This window comes from Pseudophryne corroboree, chromosome 7 (genome assembly GCF_028390025.1).
Source record: "Pseudophryne corroboree isolate aPseCor3 chromosome 7, aPseCor3.hap2, whole genome shotgun sequence".
Taxonomy (NCBI): domain Eukaryota; kingdom Metazoa; phylum Chordata; class Amphibia; order Anura; family Myobatrachidae; genus Pseudophryne; species Pseudophryne corroboree.
In genome coordinates this window covers 53798839-53825890 of record NC_086450.1, presented here as the reverse complement: position 1 = coordinate 53825890, position 27052 = coordinate 53798839, and the positions used below count along the sequence as shown (strand labels likewise).

The following is a 27052-nucleotide window of genomic DNA, read 5'->3' as shown; positions in this document are numbered from 1 at the left end:
CACCCTCCAATGCCGGAGTGAAAATGGTGGCAACGCAAGGCTGTTTATATGGAATCCAAACCCCGCGAGAATCCGACAGCGGGATGATGACATTTTGCCTCGTTCTGGTTTCCGAGTCAGGCGGGAAAACCCGAGCCTGACACTGATCCGGGCTTGTGACGTGAAGTCCGGTATGGTTCGGTTCTCTGAGAAATGAACCCCCTCATCTCTGATAGATATACATATATATATATATATATATACACACAAACACTGTATATCATATATAACAAATAGAGGATTGGAGTCAGAGCGCCTAATAGTGTTTCTTGATTTTTTTTGTAAATAACACATTGTGTATGTTGCGAAGAACAGATGGATAGATCCAGCAACTTATCTTATTAAAGAATCTTGGGTCATGTGACTACCATATGAATCTAGGTACTGTATATGGAATAAAAAAAGAAGTATAACAAAGTGTGTTCTGTTTGAGCATAGCAATGTGAACTGTGGACACAATTTAGGAAGAATATATCCCAGAAAGAGCGATTCTTCACTTCAGATGTCTTTTTGTATGAAAACACAGTTTAATTCAGCAGTGAAAACCAAATAAGTAGCACATGTACAAGAATTAGGTATGTGCGCCAGCCCAAATATCGGGTTTTGGGTTCTAGTTTTGGATTTGTATCTCCTTCGTGTTTTGGATCTATATTTTTTTTTGTCAAAACCTCCTTTGTGAGTTTTAAATCTGTATTTGTTTTGTATATGTATTTTTTTTTTAAATCATAAAAACAGCTAAAATCACATAATTTAGGCCTGTTTTTGTTCCTATGGTATTATTAACCTCAATAACATTAATTTCCACTCATTTCCAGTCAATTTTGACCACCTCACAGCTCACAATATTGTTTTCATCCAATTTAGGCCAAATGGTTGCACTGAGGTTGCTGGATGATGACTAAGCTAAGCGACAGCAGTGGGCGGGCGGCACAAACATGTGGCACTTAAACTTCCAACATGGCACATCTAGGAAACAAAATGGCACTGCAGTGGCAGACAGGGTGGCAGTTTAATAAACTATACAAATGTTTGTCCTTCCACCCACACTTATGTTGTATATATTAAACAGGACATGTGTTAACAAACCAATCATTTCAGCGACAGGGACCATCACTTGTGGGTGAAATGATTGGTTTGTTTGGGCCCCCACAAAACAATTTTTTAGAAGGACTACCTACCTTAAGCAAATACTCTGAGAATGTTGATGATGAGGTCAGTGGCGTAAGTTTGCCCCAGTCGCCCAGCGGCATAATAAATGTTGGTGCCCCCCCCTACATACTGTATACACACACACTCTTCATATGTACCGTATTTGCTGGCGTATAAGACGACTTTTTCCCCCTGAAAAACATGCCTCCAAGTGGGGGGTCGTCTTATACGCCGGGTGTCGTCTTATACGCCGGGCGGGAAGTCGCCCGGCGTGGGAAGTCGCGAAACAGGGGCGTGACCTAGCATAAGGGGGCGTGGCCTCGCGGGCGGACCCCCGTTTTCAGCAATGGTGGTTGAGAAGATGATGTTGGCTGCCCCCCCCACTTCCCCCGTGAAGTGCCTCTATCTGTACGGTGAGTGTACGGGTGAAGCTGTGTGAAGTCCGGCTCCTACACAGGGACAGGAGCCAGGTGCTGCACGTATTGTTACAGTGCAGCACCCGGCTCATGTCACTGAGCAGGAGCCGACATTCAGCAGTGACAGGCGGACTTTGGCAGCACTTACAGTATAAGAGATTTGGTATGCATAAGAAGGGGGGGGGGGACAGCGGCTTAGGCAGGGGGGACAGCGGCAGCACTGCAGGGAAGCTGCAGGTGAGGGGGGCTTAATACTGGTACTACAGGGCAGACCAGACAGCTGCTAGTGACAGAGAGACGGCAGGGACCAATCCAATCAGGCTTTGTATACAGCCAACAGCCAACCACAGTACTGCACCATTGTACAGTACAGTATAGCATAGCAAAATGCCTGCCTGTGTTTCTGAGAAATCAAATCAAATCTGATGTTCTTTTACGTTTTATTTGGTGTGTGGAAGGTGTGCGGAAGAGGGGGTAGTCTTATATGGCGAGTATATAACAAACTCTATATTTTGAGTGGAAATGTTGGGGGGTCGTCTTATACGCCCAGTCGTCTTATACGCCGGCAAATACGGTAGCTATCCGGCACTCATGTTGAACAGTAGTAGCGTGCTCAGGTGCCTTTCCAATAGTAATATAGATACACATACAAAGTGGACGGCACTCCAAGTCAGTCATCACAATAAAATAGACACCAGCATACCTTTATAGCACACCTACAGTGCTCCCTCACCCGCCAGCGGGTCTCCAAGGAGATGCTTTGGCGCAGTGGTGTGCTGATATACAGTATATATATATAAAAAACACACAAATGCCTTTCACTTAAACACACACACAAACACCACTTTCACTTAAACACACGCACGCCTCTCACACTCACGCCTCTTACTTACACACACCTCCTTAGCTTAAACACACACATGCCTCCTTCGCTTAAACACAGACTCCTCACTTACACACACGCCTCTCACTTATACATGCTTCCTTCACTTAAACTCACACACACACCTCCTTCATTTAAACTCCCACACACACACGCTTCCTTCACTTAAACACACAAACATGCCTCTTTCACTTACACACACACACACATACACACACACACACACACACAAATGCCTCTTTCACTTAAACACACATATGCCTCTCTCACACATACACACACACACACGTCTCCCTTACACGCACACACGCCTTTCACTTAAAACACACACAAACAAAAACAAACACATGCTTCCTTCACTTACACACACACACCTCACTTAAACATGTACACATAAAACACAGTGCTGCCAACATTTATTAAAGACCCCCCCAGCACCCCTCCCCTTTCCAACTACATCCCCCCCCCCCCCACAGTGCAGCTAGAGGCAAGTGCTGCCAGTACCTACCTGCTGCTATCAGCCCAACGGAAGAACAGAGAGCTTCACTCAGCCAGCTCATCTGGAAGGGCCTGGCAGGAGCTGCGTTCTGGAGCTCCCCCTAGCTGTAGCCACAGCCAGCTCTCTGTATATACTAGGAGGCAGCTTCTGTGTCACTGACACAAAAGCTCCTCGCAGCGAACGATCTTCAGGGTCAGGCAGCTGGAGACAATGGAGGAGATCTGCCCCCTTGAGGTCAGGAGGCCGGCGGCAGCCGACTCCACTGCCTCCCAGAGTTCTGCCCCTGGATGAGGTGTTAATTACAGTAAAATCTTGTACAATAAATGTCATGTCTTTGCCGCAAATGACGTAACATGGAGGAGGTGCCTAGATGGCTAACGTTCCTACCTCTACTATATTTGGCCTCACAAATGGAGCAGATGCTTTCACAAACATTGTTCAGGATTGGGGTAAAAATAATCCCACACCAAGAGGTGGCTTTTTTGGTCTTATGCTCAGACATCACAATGGCTTTCTTTTTATCACAGTCAACCACTGCAGCCATCAGTGGTTGACTTACACAAACAACATCATCAACATCCTCAGTGTCAGATAGTAGTAGTAGTAGTAGTAGTACACACATATCCCCCTCATCCTGATCCACTTCCACACACAAATCTTCAATTTCTATTATGTCCTCATCATCACCACCTTTACTACTACTACTACTACTACTCCCCACAGTGCAGATGGTTCAGAAATGGTGGAAGGGGGTGAAAGAGGCTTCTCTATGAGGACAGTGTGAGAAATGTCAGACTCACACATAGCTGACTTGGACACCCCTAAATGTTCCTCAAGAATGTCCGATGGTTCTGATTCTGAATGTAGTTTGTCTTGCTGCCTTGCAGCTAAATTACCTTTTGATTTTTTTTTCTTTACAACTACAAAATGAAATGATTTTACATGCCCTGACTTAAGCCCTCTATGGCATCTGCCTTAGTAGATAATGCTGACGGACTTGTATCGTCATGACTGGTGGGAGCACCTGCACCACTAGTGGGATCCAGATTGAAAGTCGACAGTAACTAGGTCGACAATGTCTAGGTCGACCACTATTGGTCGACAGTAACTAGGTCGACAGGGTGTCTATGTCGACAGGGTCTTTAGGTCGACATGTTCTAGGTCGACAGGTCAAAAGGTCGACATGAGTTTTTCACAATTTTTTGCTTTTTTTGAACCTTTTCATACTTAACGATCCACGTGGACTACGATTGGAACAGTAATCTGTGCCGAGCGAAAAGGGAGCGGAGTGAAGGCACCATGCCCGAAGCATGGCGAGCAAAGCGAGCCATGCGAGGGGACGCGGTGCACTAATTGAGGTTCCCGGTCACTCTACGAAGAAAACGACACCAAAATAACATTAAAAACGCATGTCGACCTTTTGACCTGTCGACCTAGAACATGTTGACCTAAAGACCCTGTCGACCTAGACACCCTGTCGACCTAGTTACCGTTGACCAATAGTGGTCGACCTAGACATTGTCGACCTAGTTACTGTCGACTTTCAATACCACACCCCCACTAGTATGTGCTTCCTGCTGTCCTCTCAATTGTTCATCCTCCATATCTATCCACAAACACGAATGAAGTGGGGTACAGCACACACCACAATTTGTACATAAAATGTAGCACCTTCAGTGTCGCACAATACAAGTATGAGTCAGAAATAGTAATCAAACACTGCAGTTTAATTTCACGAAACAGTATCGAACAATATGTGAATTAGTGATCAAATACTTTGGTTGACCTTCAATAACTGTGTCGCACAATACATGTATGAGTAGGAAATAAAATATATTACTGTGGTACCACCTTCACCGACAACATCACACAATCTGTGTGTGCGTCATATATAGTAATCAAACACTGCAGTTCTGTACCAGCTGTAAGCAGTGCAATTATTTTGCTGGGAGACCCAGGTAGGGGCATTGCAGTAGTCTAGGTGTGATGATACAAATGTATGTATGACTTTAGATAGCTCTTCTGAGGGAATTAAGGGGGTCATTCCGAGTTGATCGCTAGCTGCCGTTGTTCGCAGCGCAGCGATTAGGCTAAAAATCGGCATTTCTGCGCATGCGTATGGGCCGCAGTGCGCACGCGCGATGTACTTTCACAAAAAACTATGCAGTTTCACACAAGGTCTAGCGACGCTTTTCAGTGAGTGATTGACAGGAATGGGGCGTTTCTGGGAGGTAACTGACCGTTTTCCGGGAGTATTCTAAAAAACGCAGGCGTGCCTGGGGAAACGGGGGAGTGGCTGGCTGAACGCAGGGCGTGTTTGTGACGTCAAAGCAGGAACTAAATAGTCTGAAATGATCGCAAGGTAGGAGTAGGTCTGCAGCTACTCAGAAACTGCATGAAAATATTTTGAAGCAGTTCAGCGAACCTTTCGGTCGCACTTCTGCTAAGCTAAAATACACTCCCAGAGGGCGGCGGCTTAGTGTTTGCACTGCTGCTAAAAGCAGCTAGCGAGCGATCAACTCGGAATGAGGGCCTAAGTGCGTGATTCTAGGTATGTTCCTCAGATGACAGAATGAGGATTCCGCAATGCCAAGATTCCACACATGAAGTAGCGGCTCTTGCCACGGGCAAGCAGGATTTTTGCCCGGGGCGCCGCTGTCCCGGAGGTTAGGAAAAGGTCCTCTCCGCAAAGGGAAACTAGGCGCGCAGTGAGATAACGTCTAGTTTCCATTCGCGTGGAGGACCATTACCCGCTACTGATGCCTGCCGTGCAGTGCGTCTGACGTCATCGCGCACCACACGGGATTGAGGGAGCAGACGGAGGGCAGCAGCGGGTCGGGAAGCAGGAGCTGGCTGGTGAGTATTTTTTATTTATTTTTTGTAAGTGGCGCTACTAGGAGCACAGCTACTGGTGGGCACAGTAATGGGGCAAAACTAATGTGGGCACAACTACTGGGGGCACAACTACCAAGGGCGCAGTACTAGAGACAAAACTACTGGAGGCACAACTACTGGGGGCACAACAGCCACTGGGGGAACAATAGCTACTGGGGGCACAATTCTACAGGGGGCAAAACTGTGACCACGCCCTTCCCTATGAAGCCACGGCCCTATTTCTGACGTGCGTCTGCAGCGCACACTAGCCCTGTTTGGCCTGTCGGAGGGGTGCCAAAGGAAACTTTCGCCCTGAGCGCCACAAGATCTAGAACTGGCCCTGCACATATGTTCAGAGTTATAATCATATTAGGGCAGCACGGACAGTGTAGTTGTCACAGGCCACCGGGTGGTGAAGTGGCGGTGTTTCGTACCTTAATTTCCCCTGATGATGTCGGTCCCAGTCTTCTTGGACTTTGCTTTCTTGTCACCTCTGGATACCCAGCAGAAGGATGAGGCCCCCAAACAGACCCCAGACAAACAAGTCACCACACTTTTGGACAGTGACTGGTATTTTATTATCACCAATAAGGTGTCACTGCTATTGTGTTAAACGGTTTAGTAGGGTAGAATTGAAATTAAGCAATGTCACTATATATAGGAACAGATCAATATGCAGATCAGCAGTTCGAGATCATATGGTATCACAGGTAATATAGTCAAGCATTAAACATTTTAGTTACATACAACAAATTCACGGCTTTTAGGAGAACTCACAATTGCAAGTATTTCTTCAATATACTCGCAAATGAACTTCTCACAAATTATTTATCGTATACTATTACGTCACTATTAACCATAACCTTAAATGTCTACCAATTGACTGGCAGCAAGTAACCCGGAACGGTGTCCAAATTAGTGTCCCAAGTGTCCACACGGTGGCTGTAGAATTACTATTAACCGTAGTGTTCCTTACAGTATCTCAGTGTCCACTAGAGGGTGTAGGAGTACAATCCGACAGTGACTAGTAACTGAGTTTTGTATATTATCTCAGATATCTTATAGGAAGGCTTTCAGTATAAATCCTGAGGTAAATACGGACTAAAATAACTGGATGCAATTCTGTCAGATAGCCACTCACTATTTAGGGTAAGGGGGGGATCAATACTGTTCGCACGGGCTGGTTCTGTCGGTACTAGTGCTAACTAATATCACCTTCTTTAAGGTAACTCCTAATAGGCAGTAACCTTTTTTTTCTCATTCCTTGAACACAACACTGTCGCTGTCCCCGGGTGACCTTGCGTAGATTAAAAGCATCAAATTCTCCCCCTGGGCTCTGCCTGTCGGACACGGCTGTGCTGCTGCGGTACTGGTTGGCTGACAGGTGTCATATATCTCAGGGCTCTTCCCCTCTCTGTCTGTAGTAACAAATGGGAATATTGCTGCATGAGGGAAGCACCTGGCTGAGTTGGCAAGGGTTGGCTGGCTGTCAAGTTGAGCTGCTGCTGAAATGGCCTCACTGACTGACAACACCTCTAACTGTCTGTCTGACCCTGGCAGCCTCAGGTGATGGGTGACAGGGGTCTTAGGCTGTGCTGACAGACTTAAACAGGGCTGACTGGAGAATGACACAAAAAGGGGTTCTGGCTGTCACTGGGGTATGGCTGTCTGTGCTGAGGCACTGTCACTAAGGTATGGCTGGCTGTGCTGAGGCACTGTCACTGAGGTATGGCTGGCTGTGCTGAGGCACTGTCACGGACACAATGTGAAGGGGCAAGGTTATTCACTGTTCCCCACAGCTGCACTCCATCCTCTCACTGTCAGGCAGCCTCTTCAGCGCTTCCCAGCTGTGATGACAGAGACTCCATGCTGCTTCACTTGCGGCTCGCACGCTGATATGATTCCTGTCAGCACTTCTCTCTCAGCAGCTGTGACGCTTCCTTCCCTAGCGTCTCACTCAGTTGTCGGGCGCAGACGGCTCCACTTGCGACCGCTCTCCTTTCGCCGCTGGTCACCCCTTTTAGGGCTCTCTGGACGACAACTCTCCACACTGTAGCCTCACACACTCTCCTCAGAGCAGTAACCCTGCCTCCTCAGCTTCCCGCTCTGTAAAGGTCATGGGGTCAGCCAATCGCAGGGTACTTTTCTCCCAGCTCTCTGGCTGTGACAGTTGGGCTCCTCTGGTTCTAGACTTGACTCCCCTGGGTCCTAGTGCCCCCCATGTCAGCTCCTGCTGACATCACTAAAAGTTAGGGGATAGTTAACCTATGCAGTGCTGCGTTGCTAGGCATGGGCCTGTACTGTAGTGGGAACACCACAGGATAGTGCCACATAATGGTTAGCCTTACTGCCTCACAGCACTGAGGTCATGGGTTCGATTCCCACCATGGCCCTTACTGTGTGGAGTTTGTATATTCTCCCCGTGCTTGCGTGGGTTTCCTCCAAGTACTCTGGTTTCCTCCCACAATCCAAGAAATATACTGGTAGGTTAACTGGCTCCCTACAAAACATTGGGGGTCATTCTGACCTGATCGCACGCTAGGTTTTTTTGCTGCGGTGCAATCAGGTCAAAACTGCGCATGCATATGCACCGCAATGCACAGACGCGTCACACGGGTACAAAGCGCATCGTCGCCGAGCGATGGTTTTAATTAAGAATCCATTCGCACAGCCGATCACAAGGAGATTGACAGAAAGAAGGCGTTTGTGGATGGCAACTGATCGTTTTCTGGGAGTATTTGGAAAAACGCAGGCGTGTCCAAGCGTTTGCAGGGCGGGTGTCTGACGTCAATTCTGGACACGAACAGGCTGAAGTGATCGCAGCGGCTGAGTAAGTTCTGGGCAACTCAGAAACTGCACAAAATTTTTTTGTACCGCTCGGCTGCACAAGCGTTCGCACACTTGCAAAGTGAAAATACACTCCCCTATAGGTGGCGACTATCTGATCACAGCACTGCAAAAAGTAGCTAGTGAGCGATCAACTCAGAATGACCCCCATTAACCCTAGTGTGAATGTGTGTGTGTATATGTGGTAGGGAATAATGGGGCAGATGTATTAACCTGGAGAAGGCATAAGGAAGTGATAAACCAGTGATATGTGCAAGGTGATAAAGGCACCAGCCAATCAGATCCTAACTGTTAATTTACATATTGGAGCTGATTGGCTGGTGCCTTTGTCACCTTGCACATATCACTGGTTTATCACTTCCTTATGCCTTCTCCAGGTTAATACATCTGCCCCATAGATTGTTAGCACCACTGGAGCAGGGACTGATTTGAATGGCCATTCACATCAGTCCCTACCCCAATGGAGCTTACAATCTATATTCTATATAGCTATTGATAAAGCTGAATATTTATCGTATATAAATCACTTTAAGAGGTCTAAGAACACTGTACGCTATCTACGTAAGAAGTACCGTAAGGGTACGCAAGTTGCGTAGCGATCGCTCAGTCGTAGTCGAGACGCTCAAGCGTCACGTTCGCTTACGGCCCAGTGATCACAGGCAGGCACGCTATTGGCTGCCGACTAACGTAATGATTCGCTATAGCGTAGCGGACGCTCGGGACCACGAGGAGATCACCAGCGATGCAGACGCTCACAACGTTAAACCTTTATATCTATACCTTTAACTATGAAATACACAGTAAACCTTAGTGTGGTGATAGAGTGTAAGTGCAACCTGGTGTAACCTGATTAACTACAAAGCTGCTTGAGCGTCACCGACGCTCAGAGAATACTTAACACTATAAAGAATACACAGATACCTGGGCTTAGGGTCCGAAACCTATTATATGTATTATGACTATTATACTTGCAAAAGAATCACAGTACAAAGCATACACTACAATATAACATAAACCAACTAACCAGATAACTATACAGAAAATACAATACAATACTATTAAGGGAAAATACGAGAGAAAGAGAAAGGAGAGAGAGAGAGATGGCTCACAATAACATCAAGACAATATGATTGCGGAGAAACACTTACGCACAAGGGGAAACGATCGCATGCGCCTCGATATCCAGCTCCCGATTATCAGCAATGAGAACCGTTGAAGAGAGTGAACTGGATACGGTTGGCCTGCCTATTTATGCCCCACACACAATACAATTCAATGGTCCCTACAATCTCATTGTTCATTGGACATAGGAATTCGGCTTCGCATTATAACAAAAGGTCATAGGTTGATTCATACAGGTGGGCTGTGACTATTTCCAACTGCTCAGGTGGGAGGGAAACTGGGTTTCCCGCCGCATGGGTAATAAAGTGCAAATAAAGTAAATGTTCATAAACTTCTTATGTCCATAGCTATTCGCACGAGCGATTGATCTGCTTCAAACCAACACCGGAATATTTCTAATTAAATATTCTTCCGATGGATACTAAACACCACTGTATTACTCCTGTCTGACCCTTCGTATCAAACAAAGAGGGATTCCTCTGTTCATAAACATTCTATATTAACCAAACTTTCAGAATCTATCAAAGGGACCATGATCTACAAAATACATTATTACTGAAAATATGTTACGATTGAGTCGCACGCTACAACCACATAAACTCTACCGTAAATACGCATACCATGCGCCTGCGGGTGCCCGCGACTGTGAGTATGCGCACGTACGGGAGAGCGTACGCATGCGCAGCACGGACCTGTGTGAGGTGCAAATATGGTAGTGTGCATAGAGATATTTTTCTGACTTTGACAGTCCACCCTTTGGCAGTCAATAATAACTGCCACTTCCTGAAAACATTTCAAAAGGAGAAAAATATATGTTAGGGGTTAATTCATTTCCATGGTTGGGTAAGGGAGGAGAGAGGAGTAGGTGTGAAGAGGGTATGACCTAGTGAGATAGCAGAAGCATGTGTGTATGAATCCTTGTTTGGGGGGTCATGTATCATCGTGCCGTACGTGTTGTAAATCAAGCTTCGAGGTATTGCGAAGTATACATTTGAATTCCTTCTTATCCCGTGGTACGGGTCTGTGGATGGGCTGTCAAACTTTACCGAGCTCTTTTCGGGTTTTGAACAAAATGGGGAGCACATTTTAGTTGATGATACATGAATGGGGGGGATATGTGATTGCTGATATCTGTGCCTGTATTCCCTATACTATGTGTGTCATTACCTGGGGGTTGTAGAAATGAAGAAAAGACATAATTACGGTAAATGCGGTGGTATTCTATGTCAGGTTAATGTACATTTGTCGGTTGAAGTTTTGTTCGGTATCAGTTGAAAGTCGTCTTCTTTGCGCTGTGTTGCCCATTAGGTGTGAGCAAAAAGCTTTGTCAATGCCATTAGATTTACAAAAAATGTTGGGCTAGCGTAAGTTTAAGAATTCTAGGGAAACTGGGGATCCATGGCAAAGTTCATCAAATGTCCATATCTCAAGTGGTCAAAACTTCTTCTTTGGTCTATCCGTTGTCTGTATAGCGTCTCGTCAACTTCCTCGTCCAAGTGGATCTTTTTATCTTGGAGAAAAACCAGAAAAACAGGTGAAAGAAACGGACCGTAGAAATCGCATTTTCATCACATCATTGTTTCTATCATTGGGTCATAAATCAAATCCAGGTTAATTACAGTTTCCTCACTCCTTAAACTCATTACCCTGGTACGATGTTTGCACTTCATTAAAGCCTGACCGCATCTAAATATCAAGCCAATGGATATGACAACACCTAAGATACATAGGAGAAACTTCCCAACATCCATTATGACTCCTTGAGCCCAGTCTCCCAAACCGGAGAACCAATTTCGCGGGTTCAACCATGATACCCAACCAGTCAGCTCATTACCTACAGCAGCAAGAGTGAGATTGTGTTTTCGGCGAAATTCCCACTTCAATTGGAGAATATCGTCCATCTTTTGGTCTATGACCTCGACCGGATCCTCTGTGCTATTCGTGATATACGTGCAACATTTCACGCCGTACTGTGTTGCCAATGTAACACAATATCCGCCTGTCACTGCTGTGAGGTAATTAAGAACCATTCTATGCTGCACCAGTTCTGTTTTATAAGCTTGAAGTTCCCTTCCCGTATATCTAAACGTGTCATCATACATTTCAGTGATATTATCTAACAAATTTGCGAGCGCCGATATGTATTTATAATTTAGCACTCCTCTAGCGGTGCGGGTGAAATCTAACGCGATTAAGAATTGAATCCCGGTGGATTCACTTATCAGATCAGAGGCCGGATGCTCTGTCTTCTCTATCAGGTGTCTTTTAACAACGTGCTCGTAGTGGGTGTGAGTATAAGGAGCTTGGGCACCACGATGTATGTCTTTCATTTTGTCATGTGTTACAGTCATCACTTCAGGCAATACTTTTCCAATATAACACAATCCTTCAGAGTTTGGGGCAAGCCACTTGTACGCCTTTCTCCCGCATATGAAATATGCATCATCGGGGAGAACATATGGGACGGAGAAGGACATAACCATATTACACACCTTCCAGGTGAAATCTCCTAACCCTAATTCTTCCATCTGCTTAATACACGTATCAGGTTGTACGATATGTGCACAGTATCCTGGTGATACTTCTCCAACTCTCGTAATCCTATTTCCTAAGGTGTACCTTTACCGGAAAGATTTTCCTCTACTGGCTATGTGGCGTACAAGCTCTGTATCTGTAGGCATTCTATCTGCTCTATGCGAAAAGGTCATGGTGTGGTTACTCCATGACACTTCCCAATTTCCCGGCTTTCTGGGATTGGAGATGTTGAAACATAATAGGGACCTATCCACATGGTATTGGTGGAGCTTCAAACTAGGAGGGCTGGAGATATTAAACCTCCTGTCCACCGGTCTCCCACCCTTTAGCTCAAGTACCTCCCCTATCGTTAAAGGAAATGGTACTAGCCCTGATTTGCTATGACCTTGAGGTACTTGAGAGCATACCCAACAATCTGTTTTATTTAACACATTACCCACTAAGGAGTGATAGTCACTCAATGGATGCCGGTTCATATGGATATTAAACCTGGATTGGCATTTCTTAATGCACCCATCCTTGATGACATTGTTACAGAGCCTACAGATACGGTCTTCTTCTTAAACTAACAATCCTTCAAAACGTTTGCAAATAACAAGGTTGTTAGATCGTGCCCGGTACTCGCCTTTGCCTGGTGATTGGGTTGCTATTGGAAATTTACACCTCCGTCTCAGTCATTAGAACCTTTCTGGATCCTTTCTCGACCTCACTGGTACTTTCACCGAAACAGACTGCTCTGGTCAACATCATGGTCGACAGGAAAAATCCATATCACAGTCTCTTGGGGCAAGTCCATCTTACAGGAGGAGAAAAGAAGAAATTTGTAATGGGGGTATAAGAAAACAGTTTGTGGGGGAGAGAACTTGTTACGATAATAAGTTCTCTCGTCTTGTTGTTCTTCTTGTTCTGCTGTCCTCTCAAAAGGTGCTGTCTCTTCAGTCTTCCAACTGAACATTCTGGTGATGCAATATTCCTTCCTAATCAGCGATCTTTCTGTAAGGAGCAAAAATCTGGCATTACCATTGGTCCAACTGAGGGGTGACATACCATCTTTAAACCATGAAAACATGAGTGAGAAGAGAGAGAGAGTCAAAAAAAACAAAAGAGAGAGAGAACACTTCATGTGCATATATATATTACATAACTCAACAACAATCAACAATAGGAACCGAGAAACAAGGCATTTTTATCAAACATTTTTCAACCTTAAGAAAACATTGTTATTATTATCAGGCTGTCATATCTACGTGTCTAATGGTCTCCTTGAACAGTCCCTCCCCACCAGCACCTGCATTACTCCACTGTTTGTATCTGGCCAGAAATACATTGTGGCGGATAGGTCATGCTGGGGTTTGGTAGACTTCTGCAAGGACCAAGTGGATATGCAATGTGTAAATTCTTACCAATAATCGTCAGAGATGGGGATAGAGAGAGAGAGAAAAACATTTTTCTTCACAAATATATTTACAACGTTTCACCTGGTCATTCCTGTGTCTTCAGTGAATGACATTTATTAACCGTTACCTCAGGCTTACCATCAGTCCTAATGATCACCTTTCCTGCCTATGTGATCCCTAATTATAATGGTGTGTGTTATAATTTTGCTCATTTCTTGGTCTAGGGGGTCTGACTTTATGTGGGTTATTACAGGTGCTGGCATAATGCCCTTCTCTTCTACAATGGTAACAAATCCTTGGCTTTCTCCATATGCTAGGGGCCTGGGGTTCCGGTCGACTTGATGCATCCTCTAGTGCTTGGATGTTCAGTGTCATCAACCGCTCTCCCTGCGCTTCCCTGGTTCTTTGGATATTTCGGTCATGCTCGATAGCGGACTCTCTTAATGCAGCCACCGAGATGCCTCTCCAGTGAGGTATGGAGGTTTGTACCCTGATTTTTAGTGTGTCTTTTAAGTTGTTCATTAATACGGACACAGCTACCTCTCTGTGGTGTACATTAGTTTCAATGTCATCTATACCAGTGTACCTAGCCATATCCTGCAGAGCCCGGTGAAAATACTCTTCTGCGGATTCACCTTCTTTTTGTTTTATTGTACAGATTTTATTCCACTTTACTACTGTAGGAAAATATTCTTTCAACTGTAGATTGATTCTCTTTACATTATCTTGGTTATACTCGTTTGTTAGTGGCACTTCCTCATCTAGCTTACAATCAGCGATAAATTTCAATGAATCAACATCGGGGGGTAAACATGCCCTCAAGACTGTCCTCCAATCTTTGTTATTTGGCTCTGCAGTGTGTCCTAGCACTCTAATGTATCTTTGACAAGCAACTAAGTCTTTCCTGGGATCAGGAAATTCAGACAGAATTGTTCTTAATTCTGTTCGGGAAAAGGGGCAGTACATGGCGATGTTCCTGACAGGAGTGATTCCTGAAGAGTCAGTTTCCCCATTTGGTACTGCGATTACCCTGACAGGATTAAGTCCAGTAACGTCATTCTGAATTGATTCTACAATATGAGGTACATTTGTTTGTGCGTAATGTATAATACCATACGTACCTGTGGACACGACCTCACCTGACCCTCCATTAGGGGGTTTGATTACAGTCTTTACCGATTGGGTCGCGTCCACCTGGATGTCTTGTGTGATGGCTTCTGGAAGAGGTGCCGACATCGTTCTGGGTTCATTTTCTTGTTGGTGTTCCTGAGGAAAGTTTAACATGGGGTGCGACTTGCATGGGTTAATAGTTGTACATTCAACAGTATTACAATTATCTTTGTTACATTTATTACACTTATTCTTATTATCTATACTACAGTTGCTAAGAGCGTTTTTATTGTTCACCCTTGTGCTTTTCTCCGCAACCACAATCCCCTCCATTGCCATGTCTCTCCTCTCAAGATGAAAGTTAGGTATGTAAGTTACATTTCTTTGCATTTCACCTTCCTGTTGCCATAACTGTAAACAATCATAATGCTTGATTCGTCTCTTTGCTGATTTAATGAGACATATCCTTCGCCTTAAATTATGCAACACCTCTGAGTTAAAACTACCTATCCCGGGAAATGGTACCTTATCCCCCGCAGTCATTCGTGTCCATTCATCACAAAAGGTCTCAGTGTGGGGACCATATTTCCCCCACATTACTAACCGAGCAGACCCTCGGGGTCTGCAAGCCTCTGGAGTCTGAATCCTGACCTCCGACCGTCTCTGTGTTGTGCACTTGGCTGCCATTGTGGACCTTTTTAACACAGAAAATTTCCTAAAATGCACCAAACACAGAACTTCGTTGGAAATCCTTAAAGCTCTTCCACTGAACTTCTTCTGCTCCGGGTATCTCCGTTCCGCCTTCTAGCAGACACGTGTAGCCGTTGCAGGCCCTATCTCTAGAGATTTTCCTGAGAAAATTCCCTTCCTTTTTCTTTACACAAATCACGCTTGCATGTGCTCCCTACAACACGTATGAGGGCAAGATTTACGCATGGATATACGACCTCATATCACGTTGCGTTATTGGTCACACATACAACCGTGCGGTCCAATCGTATCACTTATAGACACTTGTTGCCCATAAATGGTAGGATCATTGGAGTCTCTCTACTGTGCTCCAAAACAGCCAGAGCGTAATACAACGAAAACTTTATCACACTCTGTTGCACGTTTTCACTTCAGGCCGTGCTCATCATGTTCCACACAGATCACAAAGTTCACAAAGCGGGATTATCACACAGATCACAAAGTCCACAAAGCGGGATTCAATACACTCATACCGTTTTCAACCCAATATCATTCTTATAGTTTTCTGATCAGAAAAATCATTTCCCGTAGTCTGATAGCTCTCCCCAGAGGTATTACAGTAAAGTAAGGTATTTAAACTAAGTTTTGGAAAGCTGAAATCAATTTGTGCTATTTATCGCTTTGCGTTATTTACCGCGTTGCGCTACTTATCGCCTTGCGTTATTTATCGCGTTGCGCTATTTATCGCCTGTTGTTTGAGTTACGTGGGCGTACCCAGACGCTCCGTTGCGTAATACACGCTGCGTGCGTCGGCCTTTGGATTGCGTACGCAAGTCTTTGTTAGAGACACGTGTACGCAAAGCAAAGATCCACCGTAACACAATTTATACTTTTATCAATGTAGATGATCCTTGATCATCTACCACACACCACACTGACTTCGCCTTATCTCCCAGGCAAAAACTGTGTGTTTGTCTACACTTTAACTATATTACCTTTACTCAAACTATTAAAATAGCGGCAAATTTCTCTCAGCACTTTTATCAACTATAAAACTAGCAGACAGGAGAGTGATATACGAAAATACACAGATGAAAAAGAAATGCAGATATATATGTGCGTGCGTGTGTACGCAAGACAGAAAAATAAACAGTTTTAAAAGACACTAGCGTTTTGCTCTTACCTCCGGTTCCCGGGTTCCTTCAGCACTCTTTACCTAAGCGAAGCAGACGCTTATCCCGTCAGCACTACGAGAGATACAACCTCCCGCCCTTTGCTGAGGGATAATGTCTGCTGATCTACCTAGTGCGGATATGTGAAGGACGGGCGAGCCGCCAATTGATAAAGCTGAATATTTATCGTATATAAATCACTTTAAGAGGTCTAAGAACACTGTACGCTATCTACGTAAGAAGTACCGTAAGGGTACGCAAGTTGCGTAGCGATCGCTCAGTCGTAGTCGAGACGCTCAAGCGTCACGTTCGCTTACGGCCCAGTGATCACAGGCAGGCACGCTATTGGCTGCCGACTAACGTAATGATTCGCTATAGCGTAGCGGACGCTCGGGACCACGAGGAGATCACCAGCGATGCAGACGCTCACAACGTTAAACCTTTATATCTATACCTTTAACTATGAAATACACAGTAAACCTTAGTGTGGTGATAGAGTGTAAGTGCAACCTGGTGTAACCTGATTAACTACAAAGCTGCTTGAGCGTCACCGACGCTCAGAGAATACTTAACACTATAAAGAATACACAGATACCTGGGCTTAGGGTCCGAAACCTATTATATGTATTATGACTATTATACTTGCAAAAGAATCACAGTACAAAGCATACACTACAATATAACATAAACCAACTAACCAGATAACTATACAGAAAATACAATACAATACTATTAAGGGAAAATACGAGAGAAAGAGAAAGGAGAGAGAGAGAGATGGCTCACAATAACATCAAGACAATATGATTGCGGAGAAACACTTACGCACAAGGGGAAACGATCGCATGCGCCTCGATATCCAGCTCCCGATTATCAGCAATGAGAACCGTTGAAGAGAGTGAACTGGATACGGTTGGCCTGCCTATTTATGCCCCACACACAATACAATTCAATGGTCCCTACAATCTCATTGTTCATTGGACATAGGAATTCGGCTTCGCATTATAACAAAAGGTCATAGGTTGATTCATACAGGTGGGCTGTGACTATTTCCAACTGCTCAGGTGGGAGGGAAACTGGGTTTCCCGCCGCATGGGTAATAAAGTGCAAATAAAGTAAATGTTCATAAACTTCTTATGTCCATAACTATTCGCACGAGCGATTGATCTGCTTCAAACCAACACCGGAATATTTCTAATTAAATATTCTTCCGATGGATACTAAACACCACTGTATTACTCCTGTCTGACCCTTCGTATCAAACAAAGAGGGATTCCTCTGTTCATAAACATTCTATATTAACCAAACTTTCAGAATCTATCAAAGGGACCATGATCTACAAAATACATTATTACTGAAAATATGTTACGATTGAGTCGCACGCTACAACCACATAAACTCTACCGTAAATACGCATACCATGCGCCTGCGGGTGCCCGCGACTGTGAGTATGCGCACGTACGGGAGAGCGTACGCATGCGCAGCACGGACCTGTGTGAGGTGCAAATATGGTAGTGTGCATAGAGATATTTTTCTGACTTTGACACTGGTGATAAATAATAAATAAATGTGTTATGATACATTTTTATTTTCACATTATGGGCGTAATAAAGATGTTGTTGTTGTTGTTTTTTTATCCAAGACATACTGTTTAGCCATTGCAATTTACAAGTGAAAACATAGTCTATAGTTTTGGCTATATTTATTGTCACCATTTGATCTTAAAGTTTGTTTACGTTAGTTTTTATTTTTTATTTCGTTTTAGGCTTCCATCTTCTGTTTCCCAAGTTTATCTTCAGCAAAACTTCATGCAACAGTGCCCCTGGTGGTGAGTCTGTGACATGGTTAGAGGCAAAATGAATTTGTGCAACTATGGGGGTAATTCCAAGTTGAACGCAGCAGGAAATTTTTTAGCAGTTGGGCAAAACCATGGCCCTCATTCCGAGTTGGTCGCTAAGTTTTTCGTTCGCACAACATATTCGCAAAGTTGCGTTAGTGTAGTAAATTTGCGAACATCCGCCCCCAACGTATTTTTGCACATTCGTACGCAGTATTACACAAAGTGGGCGTACGCCAAATGACATCGCAGCAATGCGAAACCATCGCAGCATTGCGAAACTATTGCATTAACACATACTTCATCGTAAAATTACTAAGTTTTAGTATATTTACCCATCCATGTTAAAAGTGCACACTTTTGTGGACAAACGCACCACAATGCTTTTTTTTCCCCTATTCAGTGGAATTACACCTTTATGTTAAAAGTCCACAAGCCCTCCTCAATTACGAACCCAATTAGTGTAATTAATGTCAATGGTCCTGACCAATTAAGTCTCCAAAGTAAACCAGAAGAACACTTTGTAGCTCTAATTGGCCAGAAACATTGTTGTTTAAAATTGTAAAATATAGATATTGTAATTTTTATTGTTATAATGCAAATGTTTGAAGTATTGTGTATATGTGTAGTGTGTGAATAAATGTCTTTTCATGTATTTAAAAACCATAACCTCCTAACGAGTTTTGTGTGTGTAGAATTTTGTGTTTTATATTTTTATTTTTAAGCTTAAGTAAGATGTGTGAACTGTTTAAGGTCACCAATTTCTGCAAGGCAATGTGCTGTTCCTTTATAGCATAAATAAGCACAACACCCACTTAACTTCAACAATTTTTTTTTTTTGTTTTTTTGTTTTTTTAAGAAACTTTTAACAAAATTAAAATAAAAATATCACAGATTTTTTTTCTATTGCCTCGATATCTGCTAACACTTCCCTTAAATGGGCTTTCAGCCGCCCTAAAAGTTCAGGCAAAGTGCTGGGATCTCCAACTGCAGAATCTGAAAAGAAGAGTCAAAGAAAACATTAATAACTTACTCACATTACCTATTATACAAGCAGGGCACAAAGCACACTTTAATGCAGGCCTGGCCAAACTGATGCCCTCCAGCTGTTGTGAAACTACATAGACCAGCATGCCTTGACACAGTTTTGGGGACAGAGAATGCAAAACGGTGTCAGGGCATGCTGGAATGTGTAGTTTCTCAGCAGCTGTATGTCCGCAGTTTGGAGAGGCCTGCTTTAATTCCTAAGTGACGACATCATGGCTGTTTTCAAGATAAATCAGTAGCAGAGCAACACACAAGCCTGCTCAGCAATCTTTTTTTGTTTATTACAAGAAAGTGGACCACACCATGGGGTACATTTATTACTACTGGAGTTCTATTTAAGAAGGGACGTTGCCCATAGCAACCAATAAAAATAAAATTATTATCTTGTAAAAGTGGACTTACAAATTTAAACTATAATCTTATTGGTTGCTATGGGCAATGTCCCATGTTAAAGAGAACTCCACTTAAGTAGAAATGTTACCATCAAAACTGAGCACAGATAAACCATGTTGTCCTGGCAACCCTGTTGAACTAATGAGTGTCGACCTAGAGTGGACACACAAAACATTGCACACATAACACTACATATAATGACACTCTTTAAAAATTCAATGCAACATGTACACCATGAATAATAACTCTTTTTTTTCCCTTGGTAGCGTATTCCCAACAGTACAACAGGGCATGTTTTGAGATTGTAAGTCTAAGTAGGTAACCATTATTGTAAAAATATAAAAACACTTACTTTCCTCCACAACACTGTCACTTAGCCCATCTGGGGCTTCTTCTGCCCATTCGCTGGGTGGTGATGCCAGCTGGATGGGGGAAGGCGGCTGGATGGGGGAAGGAGGAGGGATTGGGGAAGGAGGAGGGATTGGGGAAGAAGGAGGGATGGGGGAAGGAGGCTGGATGGGGGAAGGAGGAGGGATTGGGGATGTTATTTCAGAGGGTGGGTCTGATTGAGAGGGCGAGGGGGGCGGAGAGAATGTTAGGCCAATAGAGGGTGAGGGGGGCTGAGAAGGTGATTTGGAAGTTGAAGGAGAAGGGGTATGGGAAGGAGGAGAAGGGGTCACAGAAAGAGAAGGAGAGGTGGGGTGAGAAGGGGAGTGGAAAGTGGAGTGGGCCTGGGAAGCTGAGGGTGACTGGGAAGCTGAGGGGGATTGGGAAGCTGAGGGGGACTGGGAAGCTGAGGGGGACTGGGAAGCTGAGGGGGACTGGGAAGCTGAGGGGGACTGGGAAGCTGAGGGGGATTGGGAATGGGAGGGGGAGTGAGAAGGGGAGGGGGACTGGGAAGTGGAGGGGGAGTGAGAAGGGGAAGGGGGCTGAGATGGTGCCTCATGTGTTGCTTGCCGTTGTGGTCGTCCTATAATGATATTTGTGTTAAAATTTAATTTGCATGTTAAATTACATACTAAACAATTGTAAATTTCACTGTTCTGTTCCATGTAAAAGACACAGTGGGTTTTTTTAAACAAAAAAAAAAAATCCTCTTCATGTTGCCCACAGCAAACTAAATGAGTCCAAACAATTATTTGGACGCTCATTCCTTAATCTATTCCATTGAGACATATTGATTAGTCTAGGCAACATCACCAGATCACTATTCAAGCCACCTTATTATATAGACAGCACTGATCAAGTTTTTTGGTACAGTTTCCTGCCTGGTTTTTTTTTCAGGAAAACATGCACTTGTTTGGTGACATTTTGCTACAGTCAGTACTGTTTGCCCTAACCACACACACTGTCCTATTGTAAAAAATTGTTCACTCAGTGTTGCAATTAGCCTACCACTTAGTGTAAATTTGCACAATTTATGCTATTAATCTTATGTAATGTAACTTACTGCGTGCATGCATTGCGCGGATTTGCTGCCGGATCTCCGCCAACAGCTCTGGAGTCCTCCTGCGGAGATCACTCCATCTCCTCTCCAACTGTATTATTGTCCGCCTGCTGCGGACGCGAGAACGCAGCAGGCGGCGGACCTCCGCGTAGGCCTCGCGCTTAACCCGATTTGGGATGAAGCGCCCAACGCGGCCTACGCGGCGGTCCATCACCGCAACCAGGACGCGGAGCTCCCGCCTGGTGAAAGGTGCCGCACGCATCATGGCAATGGCGTTTTCCTTATTTGGGCATATATTTCTAGTGTCTGCTAGCATGTGATTGGTCCAAAATCTATGCTGTAATTTCTAATAACTTTATTGATCTTTGCAATGCTGGGAAGAGCAGAGTGTTAATTAGCACGAGCGGAAATACGCATTCGCAGAAGGAATTTTTAAAAAATTAAAACATAAAACAAAACAAACAGACACAGACACACACACAGTTTTGGGTAAATTCAGATACATATCTGTGTACTCACCACAGTTTGTGCGATCATTCAGCTGGACAGTCACAAAGTGGACAACATTAAGTTTCATTTGTTTGTGTGTTTGTTGAAATAAACAGGATTTTAGGATAGAAAACAAATAAGGACACTATTTAGCAACATCACAGTATTGTTTTTGCAAATAACACATTGTAAGCTTAACGTGTTAACGGATTTAGTGGCAAATAAATATTACATATTCCAAAGCCAAAAAATAATTACCCAATGGCCTTACAATAGCAAACAAAATGACAAAATTAATCAAAATACAAAAGCATACTGTGGTTTTATTTTGATTAAAAAAGAGAAACTTAAAACACTATACCTGAAATATTCCGCAACAATGCTTGCCCTGACTTGGCTCCCCCTCCGTGTAACACTCCCCCCACCGAAGTGTCGGACAACCCCTGGCTCCTCATCAGGCAATTCCTCTGTCTGAGGAAGCTCTACGCTACTCCTTACCGCGATGTTGTGTAGTATAGCGCACAGGACCACTAGTTTACTTGCCATCTCCGGCGAATACATGATGTCGCCACCAGTGCGGTGGAGCACACGAAACCGCCCTTTAAGGACCCCAATTGTGCGCTCCACCAGCTGCCTAGTGGCAGTAAGCGCGGAGTTAAATGCCGTCTGTGGTCCTGGCCTGGGATTACGGTAAGGAGTCATGAGCCAGGGGGTGCAAGGATATCCACGGTCTCCTGTTTGATGATAAACCAAAATTAGAAATAGTCTATTTTTAAAAAAAATAAAATATTTTACACAAAATTGTGCAACAACTCACTTAATAACCACATGTCTGCTCGTTGACTTGATCTTAATCTGTGCCATATCCCTGATTGTCTAATGACATACGCATCATGGGAACTTCCAGTAAACTTTGCATTCAGGGAAAGGATCTGGAGGGATGGCCCACAAACAACCATTACATTCAGAGAATGAAACAGTTTCCTGTTTCTATAAATTTCTTCATTATGTTTTGGTGGCTGAATAGCTACATGTGTGCCATCCACAACCCCAATAACATGTGGGAAGCGACTACCACCTTCCTCAAATTGCCGCTTCACCACATCTAGGGCACCAACATCCAAAGGCATAGCAATAAATTGCTTCACACGCTTTAGGAAAGCCTGGCAGACACGCCGCAGGACCTTACTGAACTGGCCCTGCGACATGCCAACCAGGTCTCCTACCACATGCTGATAAGAGCCTGTAGCCAAAAAATGTAACACAGCAAGGAATTGTGTCAATGGTGGTATTGCTGTAGGATACCGAATTTCAGACTCCAGATCACTCTCTATTATGGAGAGAGTGTCTAGGATTAGATGTGGTGGCAGCCTGTATCTACGTACAACCACATCATCTGGCATCCCAAAAAGTAGGACACGGGGTCGGAAAATTGGTGGCCTAGCACGCCTCCGTTGCCTTGGTTGATGAGGAGCCGGTTGTGGTTGTGGGGCTGGCGGTTGGGGTGGGAGTGCTGGCGTGGGTTGGGGAGGTAGGGCTTCGGCAGCAATAAATATTGACATCACACACTTTAAAAAATAAAACAAAAAAAGGTTGAATAAGACAAAAACAAAGTCCAACAAATATACAACCAAAATTTTTCCAAAAAAAGGGGGTGTCAACTTACTGCAGGAGCGTAAGACATTTTTTCTGAGTTCAATTCAGGAACAAAAGGAATATTATCACAAAAAAGATAAACAAAATTATTTTTATGATGAAAGCTACATATGTTAAATTGTAAATGTTAAAAATAGTATAAAAAAAAAACACAGCATCAAACACATCACAAACACCTACTAAAAAATAATGACTAATTGGTTTAAAACATTACAATAAAACAAACAAAAAGTTAGCCCTTTAGTAGCTAGTCCAGCCAAGAACCACACTACTTTGCTGATCAATCCTGGTAAAAAACATAGCATTTATTAACAAGATGGAAAACAAACATTATCAAAACACTTTGAACAAACACAAACAGGCACCAACACAAGCCAAGGGAACTTACCTGATCCAAAATAAAGAAAGGACCAATTTGTGTTATATAGCACACAAATTTGAAATAATAGACTACGGTTACGTCACCCAAAACAATTCTCCTACAAGAGACCAAAAATGACAGTCAAAAACAACATACAGACCATTAACACAAACAGGCACCAACACAGGCCAAGGGAACTTACCTGATCCAAAATAAAGAAAGGACCAATTTGTGTTATATAGCACACAAATTTGAAATAATAGACTAGGGTTACGTCACCCAAAACAATTCTCCTACAAGAGACCAAAAATGACAGTCAAAAACAACATACAGACCATTAACACAAACAGGCACCAACACAGGCCAAGGGAACTTACCTGATCCAAAATAAAGAAAGGACCAATTTGTGTTATATAGCACACAAATTTGAAATAATAGACTAGGGTTACGTCACCCAAAACAATTCTCCTACAAGAGACCAAAAATGACAGTCAAAAACAACATACAGACCATTAACACAAACAGGCACCAACACAGGCCAAGGGAACTTACCTGATCCAAAATAAAGAAAGGACCAATTTGTGTTATATAGCACACAAATTTGAAATAATAGACTAGGGTTACGTCACCCAAAACAATTCTCCTACAAGAGACCAAAAATGACAGTCAAAAACAACATACAGACCATTAACACAAACAGGCACCAACACAGGCCAAGGGAACTTACCTGATCCAAAATAAAGAAAGGACCAATTTGTGTTATATAGCACACAAATTTGAAATAATAGACTAGGGTTACGTCACCCAAAACAATTCTCCTACAAGAGACCAAAAATGACAGTAAAAGCAATGAAGCACAGGTTTATTTGCACAAATGGACTAGCAAAATATATATGTGTAAAAAAGACTAACAAACAATCAACATAAAATAAAAACTTTTTTTTTTTTTTTTAAAACAACAAGACGAATTCCAGAATACTCACAAACGTAAATTCGCAGACAAAATGCTACACTGTCTATATTCTAAACGCAAACGAAAGGACAAATGTATGCTTGACAATTACTCACTTGGAAAAATCCTATAGCACCTTCACGCACAAGCCAACAAACTCAACAGTGAAACTCCAAACTACCTACACTCACAGCGTGCAAAGTAGGCCCTTAAATAAGCAGTGCAATCAGTAACCAGATTAACATTGTACACCTGTGTGAATTAACGCGACGCACGTAGGTATAAATAAGCACACACCTCGGCGTACACACGTCATCGCAAACATGGCTTCTCGTGAGCAAATCGCAGCAGAGATGGACCGCATTGCAGAGCAGGAGATGGCATTGCGGAAAAGACGCCTAGATTGCCAAAGGCGCATGTTGGAATACGCCTCTGCGGATGTTGAAGAGGCAGGACCTAGTACTCTGCAAATGTCTGCTTCTGAACCCCAACAATTGACTGGGGATACCCTGCCACACACACATAGTGACCAAACTGAGGGAGAATTGGCTTTAGCCACACAAACACAACAGACAGAAGCTGCTAGTGAGGAGGAAGATGGTGATGACCAACAAGAAGAAACCTCACAGGCTACCTCCAGACGGAAGAAAAGACAGCCTGCATTCACTAAGAGGGAGTTGCGTGTTTTGGTCACGCAGGCCATGTCCAAAATACATAGAGGCCCAAAAAACATGGGGGCTGCTTCAAAAGATCGCATCTGGAGAGACATCACAAAATCTGAAGTTGGCTCTGTCGTCAGAACATCACAGGAAGTGAGACGACGGTAAGTGCATCTTGACAGTCATTTTTCTGTGATAAGTTGACTAAAAAATGTAGTTACATGTGATGTTATGTCTAGCAAACACAAGCAGAACACGTGTCCTATATATTAGCTTAGACAAATAATAAGACTCTACTTTGTCCCTCTTTCACAATACATATGTAGGTGGGCCGACTTCAAATCCCGCCTGAAGGCAAAGAGGGCTGCGGAGTGGAATGCCTCAAGGGCTACAGGTGGAGGAGCACCTGTCGCTGTGGAGTATACTGACTTGGAGGAGATGGCGATGCCCTGTGTCAGTTATGAGGAGGGCCAAGGGGTGTCTCATATGGACACGGACCTGCCTGAGATCCTGACGGGACATGACTTGGAAGGTAAGTTTACACATATAGTTGTCAGTAATTTTGACTGTATTTATAATAATAAACTAATTTTGTATCCAACTTTTTCCCCACACATTCTTCTATTTGCTTGCCACAAAACACAGCACAGGGGGGTGATCCGTTTGAGTCACAGGACGGTTATGTGGCTGAGGCTGAGGTGGAGGGACCTAGTGAGTCTGGCAGTGTGGGCCAACAAATCCCACCTCTGCAGGTTCCTTCTGGCCCCCCCACCCAACCCTCTGCTATCCCGGAGATCCTGCTTGAAATCGCTAGGTATGGTGAGAGCCTAAATCGGTTTCAAGACGGGGTCATCCGGGAGGTAAGCCAGATAGCTGTCCGGCTCACTGAGCACCGAACCTGTGTTGAGCAAGGTGTTGCTCAACTCTGCCAACGTCTGGCAGAGATCAGGCAGGGCCAAGAACAACTTGCCTCCTCATTCCAAAGCCTTGCAAATAACATCTTGCAAGGGCTCCAGGCCATCGCTGTCTCCCTTGCCCACAGTGGCAGAGAGCCACCCACATCGGCTCCCTCCCCTGCCCCTGCCCAGGAAGAACAGCCCACTGGGCAGGCCCAACGAAGGTCGCTCCGCAGACCTTCCAAAGAAGAACAGCCTCAGGCGGGGAGAAAAAGAAGAAAATGATGTCTCTCCAGATGGGCAGCACCCATGTTTTTGATGTTGCCTCTATGTATTTTTGGAGTTGGCTTGTGTGGCCAGAATGGATAACTCCCTCTTAGTGAAATGTATTCTTTCTGTTTGGATGTATTGTAGCCTGTGAGTTTATGTGTATAAACACCAGAGCCATCTTCCTCTTACTAGTGTGCTATGTATTGTTGTGTTTGTGTGGTGGATCCTAATTCTTTCTCATTTGGTTTAAAATTTGTGTGTGGCAGGGTGTGTCATGTTTTATTTATGCTTAAAAAATATACTTTTGTCAGAAGC

At 43.9% G+C, this 27052-nt stretch overlaps 1 protein-coding gene across 2 annotated transcripts in view; it reads left to right on the top strand.

Annotated features, from left to right (window-relative positions):
• Positions 1–27052, top strand: part of MREG (melanoregulin) — a 157957-nt gene that overhangs the window by 44073 nt on the left and 86832 nt on the right. For both annotated transcript variants that reach the window (XM_063933169.1, XM_063933166.1), the window contains exon 2: positions 18496–18558. In XM_063933169.1, the coding sequence (XP_063789239.1) occupies positions 18496–18558 (63 nt within the window). The remainder of the gene's footprint in view (positions 1–18495; positions 18559–27052) is intronic.